General features: G+C 37.2%; 1 protein-coding gene across 1 annotated transcript in view; it reads right to left on the bottom strand.

Annotated features, from left to right (window-relative positions):
- LOC110678682 overlaps positions 1-20,338 on the bottom strand; it is a 366,897-nt gene extending 346,559 nt beyond the window's left edge. The window contains exon 1 of the mRNA XM_021851888.1: positions 18,366-20,338. Within this exon, the coding sequence (XP_021707580.1) occupies positions 18,366-19,390 (1,025 nt within the window). The 5' untranslated portion in view covers positions 19,391-20,338. The remainder of the gene's footprint in view (positions 1-18,365) is intronic.
- Between the last annotated feature and the right edge of the window lie 3,167 nt (positions 20,339-23,505).

The following is a 23,505-nucleotide window of genomic DNA, read 5'->3' as shown; positions in this document are numbered from 1 at the left end:
AGTTTGAAGCTAGTTTGGGGTTGATTTTTTTTTATTTGAGCAAGGCCTTGAAAATGTGATAATACCATTCGGCGACAGATATCCTAAGTGGTTACGGGCCGCTTTTGGAACACAACACGGTGAATTCGCGTTCGAGTGGAATGTTTTATAGAGCTTTGGCATTAAAAGCGCACGCGGGGGGTGCTCAGTTTACTTAGCCTTCTATGGGAGAATGTCTGTTTCAGTTTGTTGAATGGCGGCGTCACATTTGTGGGTGATGAGACGATTTAATCAATTAGCATGTGGGAAGAGGCATAAACTGTAAGATGAGCCCCGACACTTAATTTGGGGTTTTGAAAATATGTGAGACTAGACTATCTTGATACCAGCTGAAAACTTTGAATGAATTGATTTTGCCATAGTGAATCATTAATAATGGTACGATTTTGTAACATTTGTTTATAAATATGGATAATTTATAGTGCAGCGATTATGACTTATCATGGAGGAACCAACCAGATGATTGCTAGGGACTAACAGATACCCTCCGTGAATAAGTGCTGGAGATCTTTTATTTTTAGTCAACAATGCTGACTGCCTCGTCAGAATGCTGACCAATGAGGGAAAGGGAGAGGCATTGATGATGCATTTAACTGGCTCCCGCAGTAGACCGGATATTAGGCATTTCAGCAGATTAGAAATGCACCAGATTGTAGGGGAAGGGGTGGTAAAATGAACACCTTAAGGAAATCATCTTGTTTCTGATAGAAAAACGAGGAATTTGTATAGTTCTATCGCACAACATCAAAGATAGGGATGTAATCTGTAGCAGAGACATGGATTCAGACTAAAATAGATAAATTTACACATATTTTCATCGCTATCAAAAAGCGATGCAAATGTTCATTTTACCTGCACTATGTGGGTAAAATGAACAGCGGTTGGTGGTAAAACGAACACCATGCAAAAAACGTGAGCAAAACAAATATTTCTGAAAATTTTCATCGCACCACCGAAAATACATCCATTAATGATTGTAACCCATTCAAAAATAAATTCTAAAAGTATCAGATTTGACATCATATTATAACGATATTCACCTCACTGAAAAACCTCAAGTCTTCCGAGCTAAAAGTTACGTCAGTTCTAATTTTCAAGCGTGGTTTTCTAAAATCTTAGTTTTCGTTGATATTTTCGCTTCATTTGACCTACGTACCAACTCGAACACTCAAGTTTATGCTCTAAATCGTCCGTGCCTGATAAAAATTCATTGAAATTTGTTTTTTCTCGGTAAAAGGCACGGTGTTCATTTTACCACCCCTGTTCATTTTACCACCCCTGTTCATTTTACCACCACTTCCCCTATCATGTCTGTAGTCGAAATCACATCGATGAATATGGGTTCTGTCAAATGTACTAGTAATGTGGTGGTAGGTACTATAAACATAGTAAATTGTGCTGAAATTCCGTGGTAATTTTAGGAATGGGCGTAGTCAGCTAAAATCGTAGTTTTTAGTACATTTTTTTTCCATTTAGGGATGTTTTTTGTCTGTCTCTGGTTCTAACAAACACTATGAACTGTGATGGATCAACTGTGATATATTAGGAGTGAAAGTACAACTTCAAAGCACAATGAAAGAGACGGGCCTAGGATTGAACCCATGACCTTCTGCTTATAAAGCAGAAGCGATTGCCATTAGACCAACCCCGTATTTCGGTTCTTATTTTCAATGATAATTATGATTTAAGATATTTATTTTTGAAGTGATTTGATTTGCATCACATAAAGTTGGAAGTTGTAAACATGATGGTTATGTTTGATCAACCTGGTATCGACCGGGTTGGTGGTCTAATGGCTATCACTTCTGCTTCATAAGCAGAAGGTCATGAGTTAAATCCTAGGCTCGTCTTCTTCCTCGTACTTTGTAGTTGTTACTTTCATTTGCTTATATCTTCCACTCTTATCCTAACTATCACATTTACACTATTCGTTCATAGCAATCGTTAGAACCAGAGACGGACCAGAAACTGTTTAGGCAATCTGCCAAAAGCAAGCCTCTACGGTCTACCTTGACCAGCTTTAATCGCACCATCAATTCCCTCTCCTTACATTGCATTATGACGTGGCAAGCGCCATTGATGCCTAAAAATGTAAAATCAACAGCACTTTTAAATTGAGGATGTCTGTTAGTCCCGAGCCAACATCTGGTTGGTTCCTTGTGTAAATGCACCTAATCTGGCGATATTGGAGTAGCAACCACGGGTGGCCAATCAAGCTCAAGCTCAAACTATAAAGGATGAAGCTGGTATTGAAACTCATGATCATTCACTTAGTAAACTCTAAACGGTAGTCATTAGACAATCATCGCCGTCTCGGGCTTGCCACACAATTTATGCCATAATTGTCAATTTTTAAAGGAAGTTCTCAATTGGAAACTGTTGAAGCACTTTTAGAACACAAAGCTGATAAGCAGGCTTTGCGCCAGTTGTGACGTGATTCTAAAAAGAAGAAGAAAACGCTATTCACAAAACGTCTAAATTTAACTGCAATTGAATATAACGTAATTAGACATTCACATTCTCCGACTTCCTTTTTTTTATAATCGCAGTGAGTGAGCTATTTTTATTAATATTATGTAAATCAGTGATCAAATTTCATTTTAAATCTTTCGCACTGGGGGATTTTTTCGGCAATGCAGTCTTAGGAGCAATTAAAACGACAAAATTTGTTCTATTTTGTCGTTTTAATTGCTCCTAAGACTGCATTGCCGAAAAAATCCCCCAGTGCAAAACATACCAGTCGAAAGCATCAAAAGGATTTAAATCTTTCACGGATTTCAATTTTTGGATTGAATTGTGTTTTATTTTTTAAGGATAGTTTTTGGAATTCAATTAACTCTTTATACCCATTTTTGCCCCTTGATGGAATAACTTTAGAACTTTCTGTATCCTTTTGGGAAAAAAAAAGTTTTTGAGAACTATCTAGTAGAACTACCTGTACGGATTAGTCGCTTCAAGCAATTCAAAAAATGTACATTTGTTACTTTTTCAAATTCACAGAATGAACGAATAGTGTAAAGTTTTATTGATGATTAACTTACTGTAAATCTGTTTCATTATGGCCTCAAAGTTTTATCATGGCTAACCGTTGGCAATCAGTTGACTGCAAGGAAGTCCTTTACAAGTCCTTTAAAAGGGAGACAAAAATTGGGAAATCAAAAGTTTGAGTCTACGGTCCTATTTTTAGATTACCAGCTCCATTCAAAACAATTTTCATGGTTATTAGAATACTATTTTAATAAGACGCTTCCACTCCAAAATTATAGAAATTGATGAAGATTTTGAAAAGTTGTTGCTTTTTGTTTGACGTGAAATGCATAATTCTTGTAAAATTTTCACGGCACGATATGAAATTGAATGAAAGCTTATTCGATTTTATATGTAAAGACATACACAGGACAAAAATGTAAGAGATGTAAGTTTATTTTCTTGCACATATTTCAAGTATCAATATAAACATAAATTTCAACGATCATCAATACAAACATAAACAAATATTGGTTTTCAATCAAATTCAGTTTAAACGATCTTGTTACACGAAATACCGTTGACTTCCACGGATTCCGATGAGGCGAAATTTTTGGTTTCCGATATTGTTTCACTTCGCCGAACTGCATAAATCCTGCTGAAATTTTTGTAGTTGCAATGCAGCAAATTGATTAAAATCTATTTTTGCACGATAGTTTACCCATTTTACAACGTGCAACAGTATATGAAAGTTCGTTGTCATCGTTGTATCAAGGAATCTATAAGGGAGGTAATTCAATGTGTCATTTGGGGCAATCTGCCACATTGAGAAAAGATCTGACAGCTGGCAAGTATGTGTTGCTCCATGAGATAAAAATTAACAAGGCATGCTCTTTACTGATGTAAATATCAAGTTTGATTGTAAACATGTGACGTCACTCCTATCGTACCATATACCATCCGGACCACAATATCATTTTTTTCGCAAATTTGTTCGAGATGGATAGGAATGACGTCGGCAAGTAGCTGTCAGTTTTCAGAATATATCACCTTCTTAATATAGTACACCGTGTGAGATAAGTACCGTTTTGACTCATATTCCGAACACTTAAGGCCAAAAGTGACTTTAAATGCATCTAACTGGCATTAATTAGCTGATATTTGTGTAAATTTCATTTTGTTTGGAAAGTCTAACTGTTTGCTGTTTGGTGTACCGATAATAATGTAGATTTAATTAGTTTTAGTATTGTTTTTACGTAGAAATGTGGAACAACATTTTGATTTAAATGCCGAACACTGTGTCAATTCTGTCTCATATTCCGAACACCTTGATTCAAATTCCAAACAGCACGAATGTATCGAATTCAAATGAATAATTTCGCAAAATAATTTATCTCAGCTTGTTCTACTGGTCTCAAACTAGACAATCATCACTACTCCCGCGGTATAAATTATATTGGAGACGTAAAAATTGAATTGCAATCGACTGCCGTTTCCTGGTTATTTCGTGACATATTTCAGCGAAACATTTCAACCAAATCGCCATACGAAAACCGAGTGTTCGGAATATGAGTCTGTTCGGAATTTGAGACAAAACGGTATGTCTACTAGGATAACTTTTTCCCCTATTTTTTTTTTATTTTAAACGTCATTCAACAACCAAGTGTAAATTTTATGTTTTCAATTCTATTTAAACAATTGCTTTAAACCGATGACGATTTCTATCCAAAGGAAAAACCTAATGATTTTGAACCAGATGACCCGTAAAAATAAAGGGAAATAGTAGGTCACGGTGGCATTATTATGCTTATTCTACACGGCTTGTGAGTTGAAACGACTCGAATTAGGTGACATTTGTCGTATCGCCTTCATTTGAATAACATTAGCCGTCTCACGTCATTCGAGATGAGAGCCACTCGTTTCGACTCATACGCCACGCAGAATAAGCACGAATATGATCATTACGTTAGAAAAGGTCGCATGTGATTTACATGGAAACCACATTCGACGTTCTTGTAGTTGTCGCTTCGTCGTACTACTGTGAAAAAGAACATACAGGGAATAAGGATCTTTTATCAACCCAACGCCTTTTGAAGAAAATGTAACGAAGAAGTACTTTTGTTACACAATACTGGAACCATCTAGTTTATTTCTGAACATATTTTTTATTCCTAAATTATCCATGGTGATATTGGTAAGCGTGGTTGAGTTGAATTGGCCTCAATCTCATTCCACAGAATCGAGGGATATATAAAAATCATAAAGATCTCTATTTGATTCTTCAAAATTCCCAAGAGGATTCTCAAAGATTTCGAAGGTTTCCAAGGAGTTCCTAGAGGATCCCAGGGAAAGATGAAAGATTTCCTGAGTTTCTTTTGGCTTTCCAGGACGTTTCCATTGGACCCTAAGTAATTTGTCAGTAATTTCTAAGTGATCCCCAGAGGTTACCAATGGCCTTCAAGGGCGGCCAACTCCGCCATCGGCCGAATATGCATGAGTTTAGGTCAAACCAGCAGAACCGTCCGCCATAATTTTTTTTATTGACACTTCAGTCATCGCGCTGTCACTTTTCGTTCACAACAGCAGCGTGGTGGTTCTGACTGTGGCAAACCGCGCGACGACTGGAAGATTAAGGCTCCCCCAAATCAAAGCGACTTTTTACGACGACAGTGACAAATGATCGCCGCGATTTCGCTACAAGTACAGTTTAATGAGCGTGTCTAAGCCACAATTACGCGATTTCGCGACGATTTTCGTCGCGTTAGTCTAGGTGCTTCAGACTACCCAACAACGCTAAAAAATCGCGTTGATATTCCTTCAAACGGACTTCGTGATCACGTGATGAAATTTGAACCGTTTTTCGCACTTGACAGACGAATCATTCACACTGAATGAACGGCTTCGTAGCCGTGCGGTTAGTGTCACCGAGGCATTTAGCCGCATCGTGCTAAGGAGTGTGGGTTCGATTCCCGCCTCAGGCCGAAAACTTTTCGATAGGAATGTTTTCCGACTGTGCCACTGGGCGTTGCATGCTAGTCCGTTGTCTAGTGTGGTGCTTCCTTCAAAGGGCAAACAGCTCACTGGAAGCATTAACGTGTAGTGTCTTTAAAAAAAAAAAAATTTTTTTTTCAAATAAATAAATTCTACAACGTATAAACTTTAGCTACCAAACCTATCAGGTTTTCAGGGTGCATCAATAGATTTCCTGGGATTCTTAAGGTATTCAAAAAAATTTGAAAGGTTTCCATGAGATTTTCAAGATGTTCAAGAGAGGGCTTCTAGTGTTTTTCAAGATCCTGGTGATTTTCATTTGATGAGTTTCCAAAGGGCAATCAAAAAGCTCCTACAAGTGAACTCATAAACTCAGCTCCTCATGAACTTCCAAACAGAGTTTTTGAATTCCCCAGAAGTCCCAGAAATGCCACTGATGGCACAAAAGTGGCTCAAAAAGTGTTTGCAGGAAATCTCAAGGAATCCCTGGAGGTTTGCAGCGTTTCAAAGTGACTTTTTGCAGTTTAATTGTACATCTAAAGAAGACAGGCGAGGTTCCTACTTCACATATGATTAAGAAAGCCTGAGCAGCTTTCATCAATCTCAGAAAATGTCTAAGAATGTTCAGAATAATCTTGGAAACCTCTGTTTATCCTTTTCGTGTTTTTGACCACACTAAAATAAAGATTTATAGACATTGGGTGGTATGAATAAAAACCGCTTGTCTTCAATACTTGTAGCATCCACAGAAAAACTAAATCCACAGAGTTTACTACACTGGCGGTATGAATAAAAACTCTGTAAAACATGTATAGGACGTTTTACTTTTGAACATGAGCTTTATGTGACTGCACACGTGAAGCGGCGAACTGTCAACTGATGTTGCACAGAAATAAAATCCATGTAAAATGCAGCGTGAAGCCTTGTACATCATTCACATGCACATATGCTAGATTATACGCATATTTCTTGACATATTTACATTCCAAATCACGTAAAGTTATATTACTAGCATGTTTATTTTCGCTATACATTGTGCAATCGAGCGTGGACTTTTACATGATTTGTAATATAATGCAAATTTGCGATGAATCTTGCTTTTACTTCACGTGCAATATTTCACGATGATTTTACATAAACGTTTTTTCTGTATGGTTTTCCATCTAGGCCAACGCCTGTGTTCAAAGAATTTTGTAATATTTGCTTAAAATATGTATCCTAAAATTTATTGACATCAAGTTGTGTTTCGATGATGAATATGGGATTATTTATGTGATATTCTTGTTATTCCGATAAAACTCTTGTACTTCTTCGAATTCCTGGAATTCTTACCCACAAAAATGGTTGGAATGGATTTTTTTTGGAATTCGATGAGGATACCTCCTGAAATACAAGAGTTCTCATCAAAGTTATTAGGATCCTTACCGATAACGCAAAATAATCATCGAAATACAGTTGATTTTTTCTGACATTTAAAAGGTTTATACTACGATTGGAGATTTACTCAGAAATCTCAATGGAACCGGAAATAAATGGAATCTCAAAAGTTTTTTGAACAGCATCCTATGAGATTAAAAAGATAAATTACCACCCAAGAGCCATAGTCTTAAACGGCTTTCTAATATTTTCGCGAAAACATCCAGAATGGCTTCCAGAATCCCTGAATCATCATTACCAATCCTGTGCGGATTCAGGAATTCCAAAGGAAATCAGAGAATCTGGCATGTCAGAACTTCAACGTAAAATTCAGATTTACTAAAACAAGCACCTGAATTACCACCAACATCCCAAGGTTCCTACGACAAACCTCATCACATATCGAAATCTGAGAATTCTTTTGAAATTTTCAGAATTCCTATGAATATCTCAACATACCTCTCGGAACATCGAAATTCACATCGTTTTTCCTAATTTTTTACTCAAATGCTAATTATTCCATTTGATTCCGTTATCATGAAGCATGTATAACAGTCTCCGAATCTTACTACCTACACAGATGGTTAAAGACTCGGAATTGGTCAGTCCCAAGACTACAATTGAAGCCAGGATAACAATCATGAGTAAGTACTCAACAAGAGCTGGTGACTCTTGTGAATTCGAATTACAAAACAAATGTCCTTGCTTGATTCGGTTTTGCCCTTTTTTCTAGTGTTTTTCCAGGACTAAACTAAAAACGAAACAAGGATGGGACTAGAGTTTCGTTGAATGGTCAAATACCAGTACCACCGATTTTGTTCCTCAGAATTGAAATCGATTATGTTTGCTAAGGGGAGAGCATTCGCTGATATGTAAGTCTCTATGAAGGGTGTAAATAGACAGTGCTGGGTTTTCATATACTTAGCAAATCAGGAAATGCTTGCTGACTTCATTATTATCAATAATAAAAATATAATTTGTAATTTACATTAAAACAAATTTGTACGTAAATTTTTGTACAAAGTACAAAGTACTTACCCAAAAAAAAGGTTTGATTTTATGAAGGCATTTTTTTTTTTTTTTTTGAGTGAACTAGAAAATAATGATGAAACTCCAAATGTTACTGGGGCTATTCAGTTTTTCTTTATCGATTGCTGTTGAAATATGCAATCAAATAATATTGGTATGGTTCTAAGTTTCATAGTTTTAGCCAACAGTTTTGTTACAAATGCGACTCTAGTTTAAACCCAACAGTGACCAACCTAACACTGCATACACCCTTCTTTCGAAATACGCAACCGTGCAAATAGCTCAACAAATTTTGAACCGACTCCGAACTGGCGCCCATTGTTTCTGCTGCCGCCTTGCATCACGCCATCTCTAATGCGCTGCCCGAAATCAATCACCGCCAAGAGGCAACGCACTCTCATCATCGCCTGCCGCCCTGCAGAAACCAAACGAATGCAATGGGGCAACCTATCTGGGTTTCTCCTCCCAAGCAATTCAGCCACCCAAACAATCAGTTTCGTTTTCGCAAGCTTCGTTTTTCGCTTTTGACTCGGATCCGATGATGCGAACGAACTGATGATCTCGTATACACTTGCGTGGAGTTGATCGTGCGTGCTTGAGATCGGTTGATTTACATCGATCGCGATACTGCCGAAAGAAACTCCCGAACAATTATTGCTTATCTGCTGATGGTTTCTCATCAGCAAGTTTTCGTCGGAAATGAGTCACTGAATAGTTTTCGTTTAATTTTGGAACTGATTTCAAGTGATGAAGATAGTCAAAGAGTTTTAGATGCGATTTTGTGATTGAATCAACGAAAGTTGCACAAATCGAAACTGTGCATCACAGCCAATATTATAAATAAGTTGAGTTATGGAAGCATTTGGAGAAATCTTCCATATTTGCAAGTATGAAGAAAATAAATCCAAACTTTTTTGCAATCGACTATATTTTGATGACACGGAGACTTCGTCCTTTAGCGGAGAGGCCTGTGTCAACCGCAAACAAGGTTTTTTGACATCCCTGAGGTAACTCAGGTAAGTCAGATGTGAAAATATTGTATAATATTGATCCCAAAATGCTGCCTTGAGGAACACCAGCTCTTACAGGAAGTGTGTCACACTTGGAGTTATGATAATTAACCTGAAGTGTACGATTTGACAGATTACTTTGAATTATTCTAACAATGTATGTTGGAAAATTAAAGTTCTTTAATTTTACAATCAAACCTTCATGCCAAACACTGTCGAATACTTTTTCTATGTCTAGAAGAGCAAGACCAGTAGAATAGCCTTCAGTATTTTTGGAACGTATAAAATTTGTTACACGTAAAAGTTGATGAGTGGTTGAATGTCCATGTCGGAATCTGAACTGTTCATTGGCAAAAATCGAATTTTGTTGATGTGGGCCATCGTTCTGCTAAAGATTCTCTTTCAAAAAGTTTACTGATCTTTTTTCTTCTGTCGGGTGTGGGATCACTGCGTCCATTTGTTAGGACTATTGTGATATACCCTATTACTCTATGTACACAATGTTTTCCAGTAGCAAATGTGCCTCCGGAATACTTTGCAAATTTGACTGAATTTTGAACCATCTGCCATTGATGGGCAGAAGTCCTAGATAAGTTTACTGATGGAGGAAAGTCAACTGATTGGACGATAGCTAGAAGCTTCTGCAAGGTTTTTGTCTGGTTTCAAAATTGGTACAATCTCAACATTTTTCCATTTGACAGGAAAATATGCCAACTTAAAACATTCGTTATATATATATATATATATATATATATATATATATATATATATATCAGCTAAAAATGATAAGCTACTCTCTGCTAGTTTCTTGATGAGGATGTAGAAAATTCCATCTTGCTTTTATATTTTTGAAATTTTCAACAATAGTTCTCACTTCTTCCAAACCAGTCTCTCAGGAATTTTCGAAAACGTTCTCTTGATTGAGAATGCTTTCGAAGTCCTGAGTAACTTAATTTTCTATTGGGCTAGTGAGTCCTTAATTATAATTATGCGCGCTTTCGAACTGCATATCAAGTTTTTGAGCTTTTTCGCAGTTAGTAATAATTTGATCCCTCTTTCAAGGCCGGAATTGACCATTGGTTTTTCAAAATTTTAGATAATTTCCAAAAGCGCTTAGAGCCAGGGTCCAATTGAGAAATTTTGTTTTCAAAATTTGTATTTCCTTCTTGAGGCAATCGTTTTTGAATTTCTTTGCAGATCCTGCCATAACAGGATCGCGAATGCGCTTTTGAGGCGGATCAAGAGTTTAATATCATCTTCTATAATCACGGCTTCAAATTTTACTTCACAAATAGGTATTGCAATGCTCCTTGCTTCAACAATGTAATTTGTTAAAGTTTCGAGAGCATTGTCAATATGTATCACGCTTTGTTTTGAAAGAAATGCTATCACGATTACTATCTTTGTATTTTTCACATGTATTCCAGTCGACTCGAAAATAATTGAATGTGGAGCTGATAGGATTGAGAATCGCTTCATGGGATATTTTAAATGTAACAAAGACATGGTCAGAATCAAAATCAGCATGAGTAACTAATAGGCTACAAATATGACTAAAGTCGGTTAAGACCAAATCGATTGTAGATGGATTTCTTGAAGAGTAAAAACATGCAGGGCTATCAGTGTGTTGAATTGAGAAATATCCCGAAGAGCACTCATCAAATAAAATTCTGCAGTTGGAAGTACTTTGCGGATTATTCCATGACCGATGTTTGGCATTAAAGTCACCTATGACAAAAAATTTACTTATTGCGAGTCCATTTTTGCAAGTCAGTTTGGAGCAAATTAACTCATTGCCCAGTGCATTGAAAAAGCAAATAGGCAGCATGTAATATATTTACGAAGCTGTTATTGAACAGAAAATCCAAATTTTCAAAAAACTTTGGCTTCAAATGACGAAAACAGTTGATGTTTTATACGCCTATGAATGATGATAGCAACTTCACCATATGCTCTTTCCAATCGATCAATACGATAAACAAAATAGTTTGGATACCTTTTGAGGTTGGATTCAGGTTTCAAAAATAGAAATAAATAAAAAATTCCAATTCAAAACATTCAAAAATTTATTTGAATCCATCAGAGAAATATTATCAATTACATTAGTAAATTTAACCCTAACTTGGACCGCTTCAGCCATAGTTGTGGTTTTTAAATCTCACTCGGTCCGATGAGAGAAAAATAGAAAATCTTCGCCACGGTTTGCTAAAGCAAACTTGTCACGAATTTTAGGTTATTATCATTCCCCGGTGCGGAAGCGGAATGCTAAACAGTAACAAGGTTGCCTACGACTAAAGACGCTGCCGCCGGTCGGCGCGGATGGTCGTCGAAGATCATCAGTATGCAAAGTGTCGTATCGGAGGAATCTGCAACCGAGCCCCTTCTTGGTTGGTATTGTTAATGGAGCTTCTTGGAGCAAACATAGAAACAAACAACAAAAGGAGAAAAACAAAAGTGGCCCCGAAGCCGAACGGTTTGCATACGCAAGTTTCAGTTATTCGTTATTGGCGGCTGCGGTGGTGGATTGTGGAGCGAGAGATTTCGAGTTCGGTGATCGACGACAGCGGCGACCGAAATACGCGAGCGATTTGTTAAATCTTATCCGCTTTAGCCGTGTGGAACAGGGATGAATTGTTGCGCTTACTCGTACTTGGAAATTTCTTTGTAATTATCTGCAAAGTATTAACAGGACGGCAGAAAACTTAAATCCTTTTCCTTTTTTTCTTACATTACATTCCAACCTGGATTAAACCTTCTTCACAGATTATGGTTCAACCAGCACATTAACAATTATAATTGTATATTGCCATATAAGAGAATCTAAGAATTTTGTATGGAGACTGTAAGCGTGTTGTAGAAATAAATGTAATGTAAATTGTATTTCGCAATTTTAGCTAGATTGTATCTAAATCGAAAGTTTAAGTATATAAGTGGATCACATCAAAAAAATAATCGTGTGAACATCAACGAAACAGTATTTTATACAACTTTAGGAACCTGTAGCTAAAAATTGTGACGTGCTGGAACATTTCTGAAAACGGCATCAGATTCAGAGACCCAAAATCTACTAGCGATACGTAGTTTGATCCTTGAGACACGCAAAAGTGTTATTTTTGTTACGCTGTGTTATTAATTGAAAGCTTTGTTTATGAAAGTGGCTCGTTTTGCATTCGTTTATCGTAGGGCTGGAAAGATTTTGATTTATACTTAGAATGAGCCAAATTGTGCATATTTTTCAAAGATTAATGATCGAGTTTCATTTATTTGTTCAACATTCGTAAATGCATTAGTCATGAGCGTATCCTCATACACAGAAGAACTTTTCAATTAAAATTACGAAATTTGCAAGAAAACTTCTTTTTTCGATAGATAATTACAGTTCAATTATCTACTTTGTACTTTTTCATGCAAATCGCATGGACGGAGACGTACCGAGCGAAATCTGATTGGTGAACGACTGAGCCATGCCACTTTACGCTTCTTGCTTATCTTACTTCATCGGGCTCTTATTTACATGATTGAAAACCATCGTCCATCTTCTCTGAATGATTTAATTTGTGATTGGAAACTTGTAAAACTTCAATAATTCACGAGTTTTGTGAAATTTCCTCAGCGACCGCATATTATTGAGAATGTTCACGAAGTTTTCAGTGGGTTGGACTTAGAAAAAAAGTTCTTCAATGTGTTCGGCGTAGGAAACGGTTCCTAAGCCGTTAGTTGTGAGACGAATAAAAACTGACTGCGATCGAAATGAAAATGGATACGATGAATATGGGCAACGATCAGTAATAATTTCATTGCATTATTTCCAATAAATAATCTAGATTTATCAAAATCTTAATGCACAATGGAAAATTTGTGAAGGAATAACTTGCTTGGGAAATTACTTGTTCTCACTGATCAAAGCCTAATACGACAGATGTTAGCACAACACCTTAGGTAGTAATGAAGCAGTGTTCCCGAAAAACAAATATTGTTGAGCAATCTGAGTGTGAGAATGTGCTAGTCAAGATCTATGAATAACACTTTTTGTTTGGATTTGGACAAACAATTGTTGAGAAACAAAACAAGTAAATTTTCATGAACATATGAAAATTTATTTAAAAAAACAAAAAACAAAATCAGTAACAGCACCTGTTACGAAAGTTCTCGAAATAGATTCGAGGTCAACTAGCCAAAATCTATCAAATTCATTGCAAATAATCAAATTGCATGAAACTGTGTTGTTTAGTTTAATGTAGTATGTGATTCATAAAACATCTATCATTTGGATACCATGGGTTTTTAGATATAATTCAACATGAAATTCCCGATAAAATCAACGTAGAAATTTTCGTCGATTTTGTCAATGAATACACATCAAATTTCAAGAAGCGTTACTGGCGATATTTGTAGCATTATTTTGAAAAATAAAAAACATTATACAGGAATTCCGAGAGCAATTCTTTAACGATATATACCGATTTGATTCATATTCCGAACACTTAAGGCCAACGGTGACTTCAAATGCATCTGATGCGCATACATTGACTGATATTCGTGTTGATTATTTTTTTTTTCGCAAAGTCTAACTGTTAGCAGTTGGGTGTACCAACAATAATGTTGATTTAATAAGTTTTAGTATTGTTTTAACGTAAGAGTATGGAACAACATTTGGATTCAAATACCGAACTCTGTGTTTATTCTGTCTCATATCCCGAACACCTTGATTAAAATTCCGAACAGCACGAATATATCGCATGCAAATGAATAACTTCAAAAATAAATTTATCTTAGCTTGTTCTACTGGTCTCAAACTAGAGAATCATCACTACTCCCAAGGTATAAATTATATTGGAGACGTTAAAATTAAATGCAATTGACTGCCATTTCCTTGTTATATGGTGACATATTTCAGCGAAACATTTCAACCAAATCGCCATACAAAAACCGAGTGTTTGGAGTATGAGTCTTTTCGGAATTGGAGACAAAACGGTATAATGGCAATATAATTAAACCTCACAAAAAAAAAGAAAATCAACTACAGAAGATAACTTAAAACTCATGCGAGATTTTGTGTCAATAACAACGCCAGGATGTTTCCAAGGCATTTGCTAAGGCTTTCTTCTCGAGCTTCCCTAGATATTCAACCATATGTTTCATCACATTTTCGTTGAAAAATGTCTCTAACATCGGTAGTTCTTTCTGAGTCTTCATTAGAAATTCCTCTGTAAAATAAACAACCTAATCCTTTTTCTAGACTCGAAGATCAACTTCTGGAGATTGTTTTAGAGTTCCACTCAAAAATTCTTTGGAATATCATAAAAAATCAATTGGAACAGCCATTTCCGCCAAAAATGTTTATATGCACAGAAGGAAAATTTCATGCCAATTTCTGCGTAAAATCATGCACTAAAAGGGAATGCTAGAATGTCTCGAGTTTACTTGTTATAAGTGATATTTGCAAATGGTGAAAAGTGTAAAAAGCTGCAAAAAATTTCAGCATTTGTGAAAAATACCCAGTGTCCGGGTTTTGAAGTATGAAATTCTACCGTTTCGGAAGCCGGACACACCAAAATAAAAAAAATAGTGATTGTTGAAATAAGATGAAAAAATGTATAATAAAAGTGAGTATGACTGTGGCTGAAATTTTTACAAAGCTTGGGAAAGTTATGGACTATGAGTGAGCGAGTCTTTAATTCAAAACAAATGGATGTTTTGGTCCTGCACTTCATTTAGTGATGGTACTTTAAATATTTTACACGTTTTTTTTTAAAGCCTAGTAAATAAATCCATTCTGAGCCAAAAACAGCTAAGAAATGAATATTTAAAAAAGTGCTATTCAGAACTAATATCCTCGTCCAGTGGGGAGATACATATTAAATGTTCAACTCTTGGTGTTCGATTTGCGTTTCAGTTTAACTAATTCTATTGAAAACAGAAGATACAAACATTTTCATAAACATTATTGCTTATTGCATAGAAAAAGTACTCATTCTACTATAATCAAGGTAAGTTTCAATTGAATGTTATCCATTTTCGAGCACTACCTGTTTAGATTAAAAATGAATTTATTATAAAAGCATTAAGCTTCAAGAAGGTTCACATCTTAGCGTGCACTACTACTCTGAATCGCAGAAGGAATTATAACATTTTTTACAGAAGTTCTGGAGTAGTGTCTAGAGAAACGCACGAAGCCCTCTATGTTTATCCATCACTTATGAAATTTCTCGAAGAATCCTTGGAATGATTCTTGTAGAACTATTTGATTATGAAAGTGATTAATTTAAAAAAAAAAACCTTTGAAACAATTTCTGAATGATTTCCTGTAGAAATCTTGTAAGTAATTCAAGTATCTGTGAATAATTCAATAAACGAATAACTGAAAAACAATAAAGAAATTTCGGTGACATCCCTTAGAAAAGTAGGAATTCTTAAAGCAATCCTCATAAAAAGCGTTGAAAATTCATTGGAAGGTTTCTTTAAAATGACTGGGAAGAATTATTAGAAGTATTTGCGAAAGAAAAATATAAGAGTATTGGAGCAATTCCACAAAATATAACTGAGGTATCCTTGAAGAAACTGTCTTTTATTCAACTCAAGCATGAGCAAAATTCGTCGTGTTCTATGTTCGGCAGTGGCTACAGACGAGGCTACAGGACATGGCTTCTAAAAAGGGCTTTTCTATAGATAAACGTTCACTAGGGGTGAGGGGGTTTAAAATGCAGTGTTGTAAATGAACAACACTTTACTGATGAGCCAGAAAACGCTTTAAAACAATCTACAGTGATACCTCCATGAGTCGATGTTCCATGACTCGATATCGACTCATGGAACCATACTAAAAACAGAATTTCATGGTTTCTATGATGGTCCCTAGAAGCCACTTTCCGAAGGATTGCTGTTCCATGACTCGATATTTCCATGAGTCGATGGTCCCTTCAATATCGACTAATGGAGGTTTCACTGTATTTTGTAAAGAAATATTATTGAATAAGGGGCTTGAATAATTCATTGATTGAGGTTAGATAGCTTCTATTAGTTGGAGGATTGATAGCAATTCACATTAATTTGGATATAACATTGATTATGTAGATTTAGTTTGGAAATAACTGTAAATAAATAAAAATATACTTGCTCAATGACCACTTCATTTCGATTATCAGATAATATTCTAAATCCCAAAATTATGCAAATGTTTATAATTCTAATTTTGAGTCAGTATTGCAGAACAGTTTTCAAAAAAACTCCGAATGTTTAACAAACAAAACATCGGTTTGTTTCATAATGGCTATTGATTGTCCGTCTAATAATACCGTACCTTTTTTTTATAGGAACACTATCTCTTTCTGGGCTCAGACTCAGAACTTCAGATTAAAATATTCAGCATGTGGTAAAAAGGTTAGGCATATTAGTTTTCATCATTTAGGAATCATGAAAAGATCTGTTTTCAGGAAAAGGGCTGATGTTATTTTATAATAAAGTTACCTGAAATTTAGTTTTGTTTCGAAAAAATCATGCTTTTTAAAAATTCGTATCGAGTTTCACGAAACATTTTTAAATTTCGTTTCGTTTTGTCACTGACAACACAAGTAATTCCACGCATCGTTTCATTTCGAATCGTCATGAAAAAATTCCATGTCGATATATTCCAAAATAATGAAGATTACACGTCAGGGTTCAATTCTGGATTACATTGCATATAATTGAAATTTACATGACATATCACGTAAATATCCATGATATACCATGCTCCGATTATGTGCATTATGTGCCACAGATTTTCAGACATTTCGTTAGAACCGTGTAATCAAATATCAATTTATACACCTTGATTTAAAGTTTGTGTTACTCGGGTTCCGTTTTGTCTGAAATTCCGAACACTCGACTTTTGTATGGCGATTTGGTTGAAATATTTCACTGAAATATGTCAGCAAATTGCCAGAAAATGGCAGTTATTTAAGTTTTGCAAAGAAATTGAAATTTTCACATATATCAGTTAATTTATGCCTATCAGATTCATTTGAAGTCACTGTTGGCCTTAAATGTTCGGAATATTAGTCAAAACGGTATGCAGTTCACAATCGAAAAACTAGTACGTCATTGAGGAATTCTTGAAACCCTCCATTCTTCAATACAATATAAGACAATTCCTTCGAGTTTATGCTCTATTAAATTTAGGAAAAAAACGCTGTTTCAGCAAAATCATAATGCTGTTTTGGCAAAATATGAAGCAAAACAAAACTTCAAGATGCGAGGAACTTTAGGACTCACAATTATCAAAGCCAATCAGGAGTTAATCAAACCCAAGCTGATATTGAAATCTGGTTCAATCATATGAAGAAGAAACAAATCAGCCCTTCTAGCCTCAGTATAGGTTGAGACTCGAAGACCGGAAATATTTAAAAATGTTGAACAAATGGCATCGTCTTCTGAGCTGCCGCTATCAAATATTTTTTAAAGCGATTCAATAAAAAATGTCAAGCACTGACGCACGTCACAAAAGATGATGTCGTACATAACTGTAGAATACATTTCTTTTAGCTTTCGGTAAGTAGTCTCAAATAGTTTGGTTGGAATCTGACATGAGTCCAAATAACTGTTCGATGCTATTTGTCCTTCATTCCAGTCACAAGATTTCGATTTCCAATATGTTTCAAACTTGAAAGTAATCAAGTTTCCAACACTCAAACTTCAACCCTGACGATTAACCATATATCCTCGAAAGTCAAGGGCACTGACCAACGGAGAATGTCCTAGCCAGCCACCATCATTCACCATTCGTCCGGAGAGACTTGTATTGGCACGCAAGTGACGAACGCACAACGATCCCACAAGTGCGTGCCTTGAATCCCAATTCCGTCAATCCGTAGCCTTTCTGCACTTTACCTATCCTAGCGAGAAAGCCCCCCTTGGAATGCTCGAGGAACTTACCTTCTTGTTTGCCTTGGTATCGACTGGGTCCAGCATACTGGAACGTGGTTGAAATGTTTGTAGTTCCTGCCGTTGTTGTTGGCCGACGACGATGCCGACGACGTCGGGATTAGAGCGGTGGCCGCCGATCCCGATGGGGAGTTCGATGGATTCTGGTTCGACGGTGCCGATTGGAGTGATAATCCTAGATGGTATTGCTGCGGTGGCAGCGAGTACAAATTGCTGCGCGAATTGGTACTGGATGAGTTGCTGCTGATGCTGCCGGCGGCGCCAACCATGATTCCCTGATGGAGATGGTGATGGTGCATCGGATGGGAATGGAGATGCTGATGGCCGGTCATTGGCGTCGATGCGTGACAGTACTTGTAAATATTGTTGGTTGATAGAGAAGAAAGACGGTAAGGGTGGTTGAGGGGTTGGTGATGGGATTGAAGGGACTGGTGTTGCTGATGGCGAGGATCTACCGAAACGCGTACGTAGCGACCGGACAGAACGTCGCCATTACTGCTGACCAAATCGAGATGTCCACTGGTCATTCCTGGTGGTTCCAGACTGTAGATATTGTGTCTATTGAGGCGGTTCATGGAATCCACGGACTGGGATCGCTTTTGGTAGTGATAGCTGCCCAGTGGTGGCGGAGGAGCGCGAGTTTTGATTCTGCGATAACGGATTTGCTGAGATTGATGGGAAACAGATGGCTGCTTGGGAAGCCCTGTCGGTGGCCTGCCCAAGGTCGTTTTCTCCAGTTTGCTGCGCAGTTCATTTTCAATTTCCCCATCCAAACAGATGATACTCTCCGGGCCACTGTCTTTGGCCAGTGGACTGTCTTGGGTTCGCCGAGCAATTTGCGTATGTTGAACTCCATCTCTGTCCGTTGTTTGTAAGACGTCAAAAGCTGGAGCCGTTTGAGCCGTTGCCAGTTCTGAATCGGTTGATATGCGGTCCGGATCACTCTCGAAACCTTCGTCCAACGAGCGTGTCGGACTCAAAATTGGCTTCGAACGAATTTCTGTTTTCGCTTCCATTATGCTGTCCTCGTCTAATGTCACTACTGCAGTGGCACAAGGTTCCCCGAAAAACAAAATCTAACCATACAATACAATACAATAAAACTTTAATCTCTCACTTCCTGTCGCTTATTTTCCACTCGGTGACCACAAAGCACTCGACATGCCACAAATCATCATCGCTGGCCTTCTTCGGTTTCTTCTCACGTCACACTAGAGTAGGTTCCCCTTTCGATTTCAGGCTCAATCTTCCACACTGTTGGTTGGCTATTTTCTTCCAGCTGCGTCTCTCTCTTCACAACCCAAAGCACTCTACACTACACCACCGATATGGCTAATAGCACAAGCACATAGGTAACACCAAATCTCAGAATATTCGATCTTCACCCAACCGAATCTGAAAAGCGAAATTTTTCACCGCTCGCTGATTTTCGCCTTTATTTCTCTTCTTGTTTACGGCCAATAAGCTATTGTACGAATTCACACTCCTCCTTCAAGCCAAAACACCATTAACAAATTGCAACGCCCAGGCCTGGTAGTTACGGATCTGCCACGCCAAAAAACGCCGGGTTGGGTCCCAAGAAACAAAAACAACCGTCGAAAATCCAATCAAGGCGCGGGGAATTGCTACGAAGTCTTCCACCCCTGGAGGCTACCGAACCTCGCGCCGGTTTCGCAACACTCCCGAATTGTCCCGGGCGCAAAACACGTCGAACCCCCTTTCACTGTGACCCCTTGTCCGAGCCCCGTAAAGCACTTGCTGCGCAACTCTCACTCTCGTCGTGGCGCAATTCGCGTATCATTCACCGCTTATCACACACATGCGCCTTGTTGCTTCGCCGCAGATTTGATCGCGCGCAAATTTCTCCCCCGAAACACAGATCTCTCGCACACGGCGAAATTCGTTCGTCAACGTGACTCTAGAGGCGCGCAGTCGTCGGAGCACGGGGACGCGATGCGATTCATTTGGCCGTCGTAAGGAAACTAACTGAGCGAACAGGTTTTCCACTGTTTCTGGCGCACCGGCCTGCAATCCACTTGACGCGCCGCGATCGTGGGGAGGCTCTGCGCTCTCGCGCACGTGTTTACTTTCCTCCCAAGACGGAGAGAGCTTTTCGGAGAGGGTCTCCGGCTGCTAGGAGAGTAGAGCTTTTGGGGAGATTCATCTCAATTTTCCGCCATAGAAAAAGCCGGTTGAGTGGAAGGAAAATGTGCGTGAAATTCGCTGCCGGACTTATTTTGAGAGAGATAAAACAGAGATGGGACTTTCTGTGAGAGCACATTGAAATTCGTTCACACTAATATGTAAATAAATAGATCTCAAAAGATCACAGGTTCGAATCTATTTTTGTGAAAAATTCAATCGTTTTTACTTCCTAAAATTGTATTTGAATGACTGGAAACTGAGATTCTGAAAAGAAAAATGTAATGCATAATTATAATACGGAAAACTTTTCTCAGTTCAGTATTGTTATGAGAACTTCCGCACTTAGTAAATCGTATCCGCCCAGCAAAAGGAAAAAAGTTCAAATTGCTGCTATTTTGGCAATTTTTCACGGGTTGCCTTCATTTAAATTCGAATGGAATTGTCTGGATGTCTAGTTTTTCAATCGCATTCAAATGTGAAAAAATGAGAATTTTGGCAGGCACGATGATATTCTATATGCTTAGGGATCAGGGATCCTGGACCGATCGGGAAAGCAAGCATGATTGTGTGGGTTAGTTGACAGCACGAGTAACACCGAACTCAAGCGGGGCGTTTTACCTCGCAAAACAATACATATGCAGAAGTTGATTTATAAAACCCAGAAAAACCAATAAAGATAGCTGTTTATACTATTTGATAGAAAACATGTTTGTTTATCCGACCATCATTAAAAAAAAACAAAAAATAATGGTTGGCCGTTTGAGTTTAAATTCTAGCAAACGTAATGTCATGCTGTAGTTACGTGCAAATTTAAACCTTACAAATGCACATTTTTCGAACCAGCATGTATACTTTAATTGAACAATAACATCTGATCAAACGCCCTTATGTATGCAACGTATATGCCTGCATGATTGCGCATGCGTACGCGCACACAGCTAACGCCGAGATCAGGTGGCGCGTTTTGCCCCGCAAAAAATAAAAATGCAGAGAGGCAAAAATTAAAAAAAAAATGGATTTATTAATCCCAGAGAAATGAAAAAGAATGGCTGTTTCTGCTATTTGATAAAAAAAACACATGTTTATCTATCGGATAATATTTAAAAAAGAGCTTATAATAGTGTAATTTATAGCTGAAAACGCTTCCTTCCTTAGACGGTGCGTTATGCCCCCAGTTACCCTACTAGGCCAGAATCAAACCGAGAAGCTTACAATTGTCAAGCGCGAATGCTTACCGCACGGCTATCGATGCGGTTGTATCGAGGGGGAACAAAACGTTAATAAAAAGCGTTCATGATAGCGTATTCGTAGTTGGAATAGTAAATTCAAACACTTGTTCATAGTCCTCATTACTTCAACGTTTGTTTCGATGTAGAGTAATGGCTATGTTTCATTGCAGAGAGGGCTTGATTTTGGTTAGCAGACTGCTTTTGTATCAGGCGAAAGAAAAGGCTTACTTTTATAACGATAAAAGAATGGAATAATAGAGAAATGGTTTCTTGTCATCTCTGGATCTATCGTTTGCTATGAACGAATAGTTTAAGAGTGATAGGTTAAGAGTGGAAGATAGAAGCAAGTGTAAGTTACAACTATAAAGTACGAGGAACGGGCTCAGGATTGAACCCATGATCTCCTGCTTATGAAGCAGGAGCGGTAGCCATTAGACCACCATCCTTGCCCAAAATATTAAAAAAATGGTTTTTACACTAAAAATCAAATTTCTCAAAATCGTTTGTTTAGAACAAATGATTTTTTCTCTCAAGATGCTAGATCGAACGCAGAGAGCGGGTAATGGCGCTTTAACCTAGGCTTCCGAGCCAGGTCATAAGGGAGATATACCTGTGTCACATCCCTGAAAGAAGAGTATCCAATGGAGTGTGCATCAACATTCTTTGCAACGCCATTCCCAATGATTTAAACTTATTCCCTGAAATGAGACGGTTGGTACGGTTGTTCCCGTTTCTTCCTTAAAACAATTCATACACTTACGTCTATCATATTATTCATAAGTGGATAATCTGATAGCCGTAAACATTTGAGTTATCTTCAAACCCAAGGCCATTTTAATATTTCTATCATATCATCGGTATGCTGCAAATATTAATGACAAGAAAATACTAGAAGAAATTCCAGTAATTCCAGGATGCTATTCAATATTGGCTGTGCAAGCGCTTAGAATAGAATTGAATAGAAATGATTTTTTCTCACAAGATTATTTTCTTTAGAGGTGAATGATCACGAGATGATTAAAACCTCTCTAATAAAATTAAAAAAAAATCTCTCAAGATGGGTTAAAAATTTAGCTAAAAGTTTATCGTGAAAATATTTAATGAAAAAAAGCCAGCAAAAATGTTCCAGCAGCTTAATTCTAGAATATTATTATAAAAAGGCTCATATAATGATGAACAAAACAAAATCGTTGAGAATGTATTATTATGTGATTATTTTTGAGTTTTGCAGATATACATGTTAAATGTCAAAATGTAGATTTATTTTAAAACAGATTTAGAAACAGAAATTCTTCTCATCTTTCTTTTCCAAAATTTTGGAAAAATAATCAAGATGTTTTTTTGTGTTTATAGTTTCCATTTATTAGATTGAGCACCTACCTAGAAGGATTCTACCCCATTGATGCATATGGCTTTAATTCGAATTCCATTACCCCGAATGTATTGTATTGTATTGGGTAATTGGGCATTCGGGGTAACGGCATGGAAATATGGATAATGGTACATTCGGGAAAATGCAATTTTAGATCATGACTGACATTCGGGTTAATGACATTGAAAGAAATGGGGTAGAGTCATTTCACATGCTCTTTTCCCTTCAGTTATCCAGTGGTTAATTTTTGGTATGAATTCAACAAGTATCCAAAAGTGGAATCCTACGACGAAATAATGATGCTGTTGAAGGATACCCGACCATTGGATTACAACTGAGTTGTAACAGATTTTATTACTCAGCAAGCAAGTTTTTCCAACATTTT

This window comes from Aedes aegypti, chromosome 3 (assembly GCF_002204515.2).
Source record: "Aedes aegypti strain LVP_AGWG chromosome 3, AaegL5.0 Primary Assembly, whole genome shotgun sequence".
Lineage (NCBI taxonomy): Eukaryota > Metazoa > Arthropoda > Insecta > Diptera > Culicidae > Aedes > Aedes aegypti.
The sequence above is the reverse complement of the archived record's forward strand: the minus strand, read 5'-3'. Positions and strand labels throughout refer to the sequence as shown.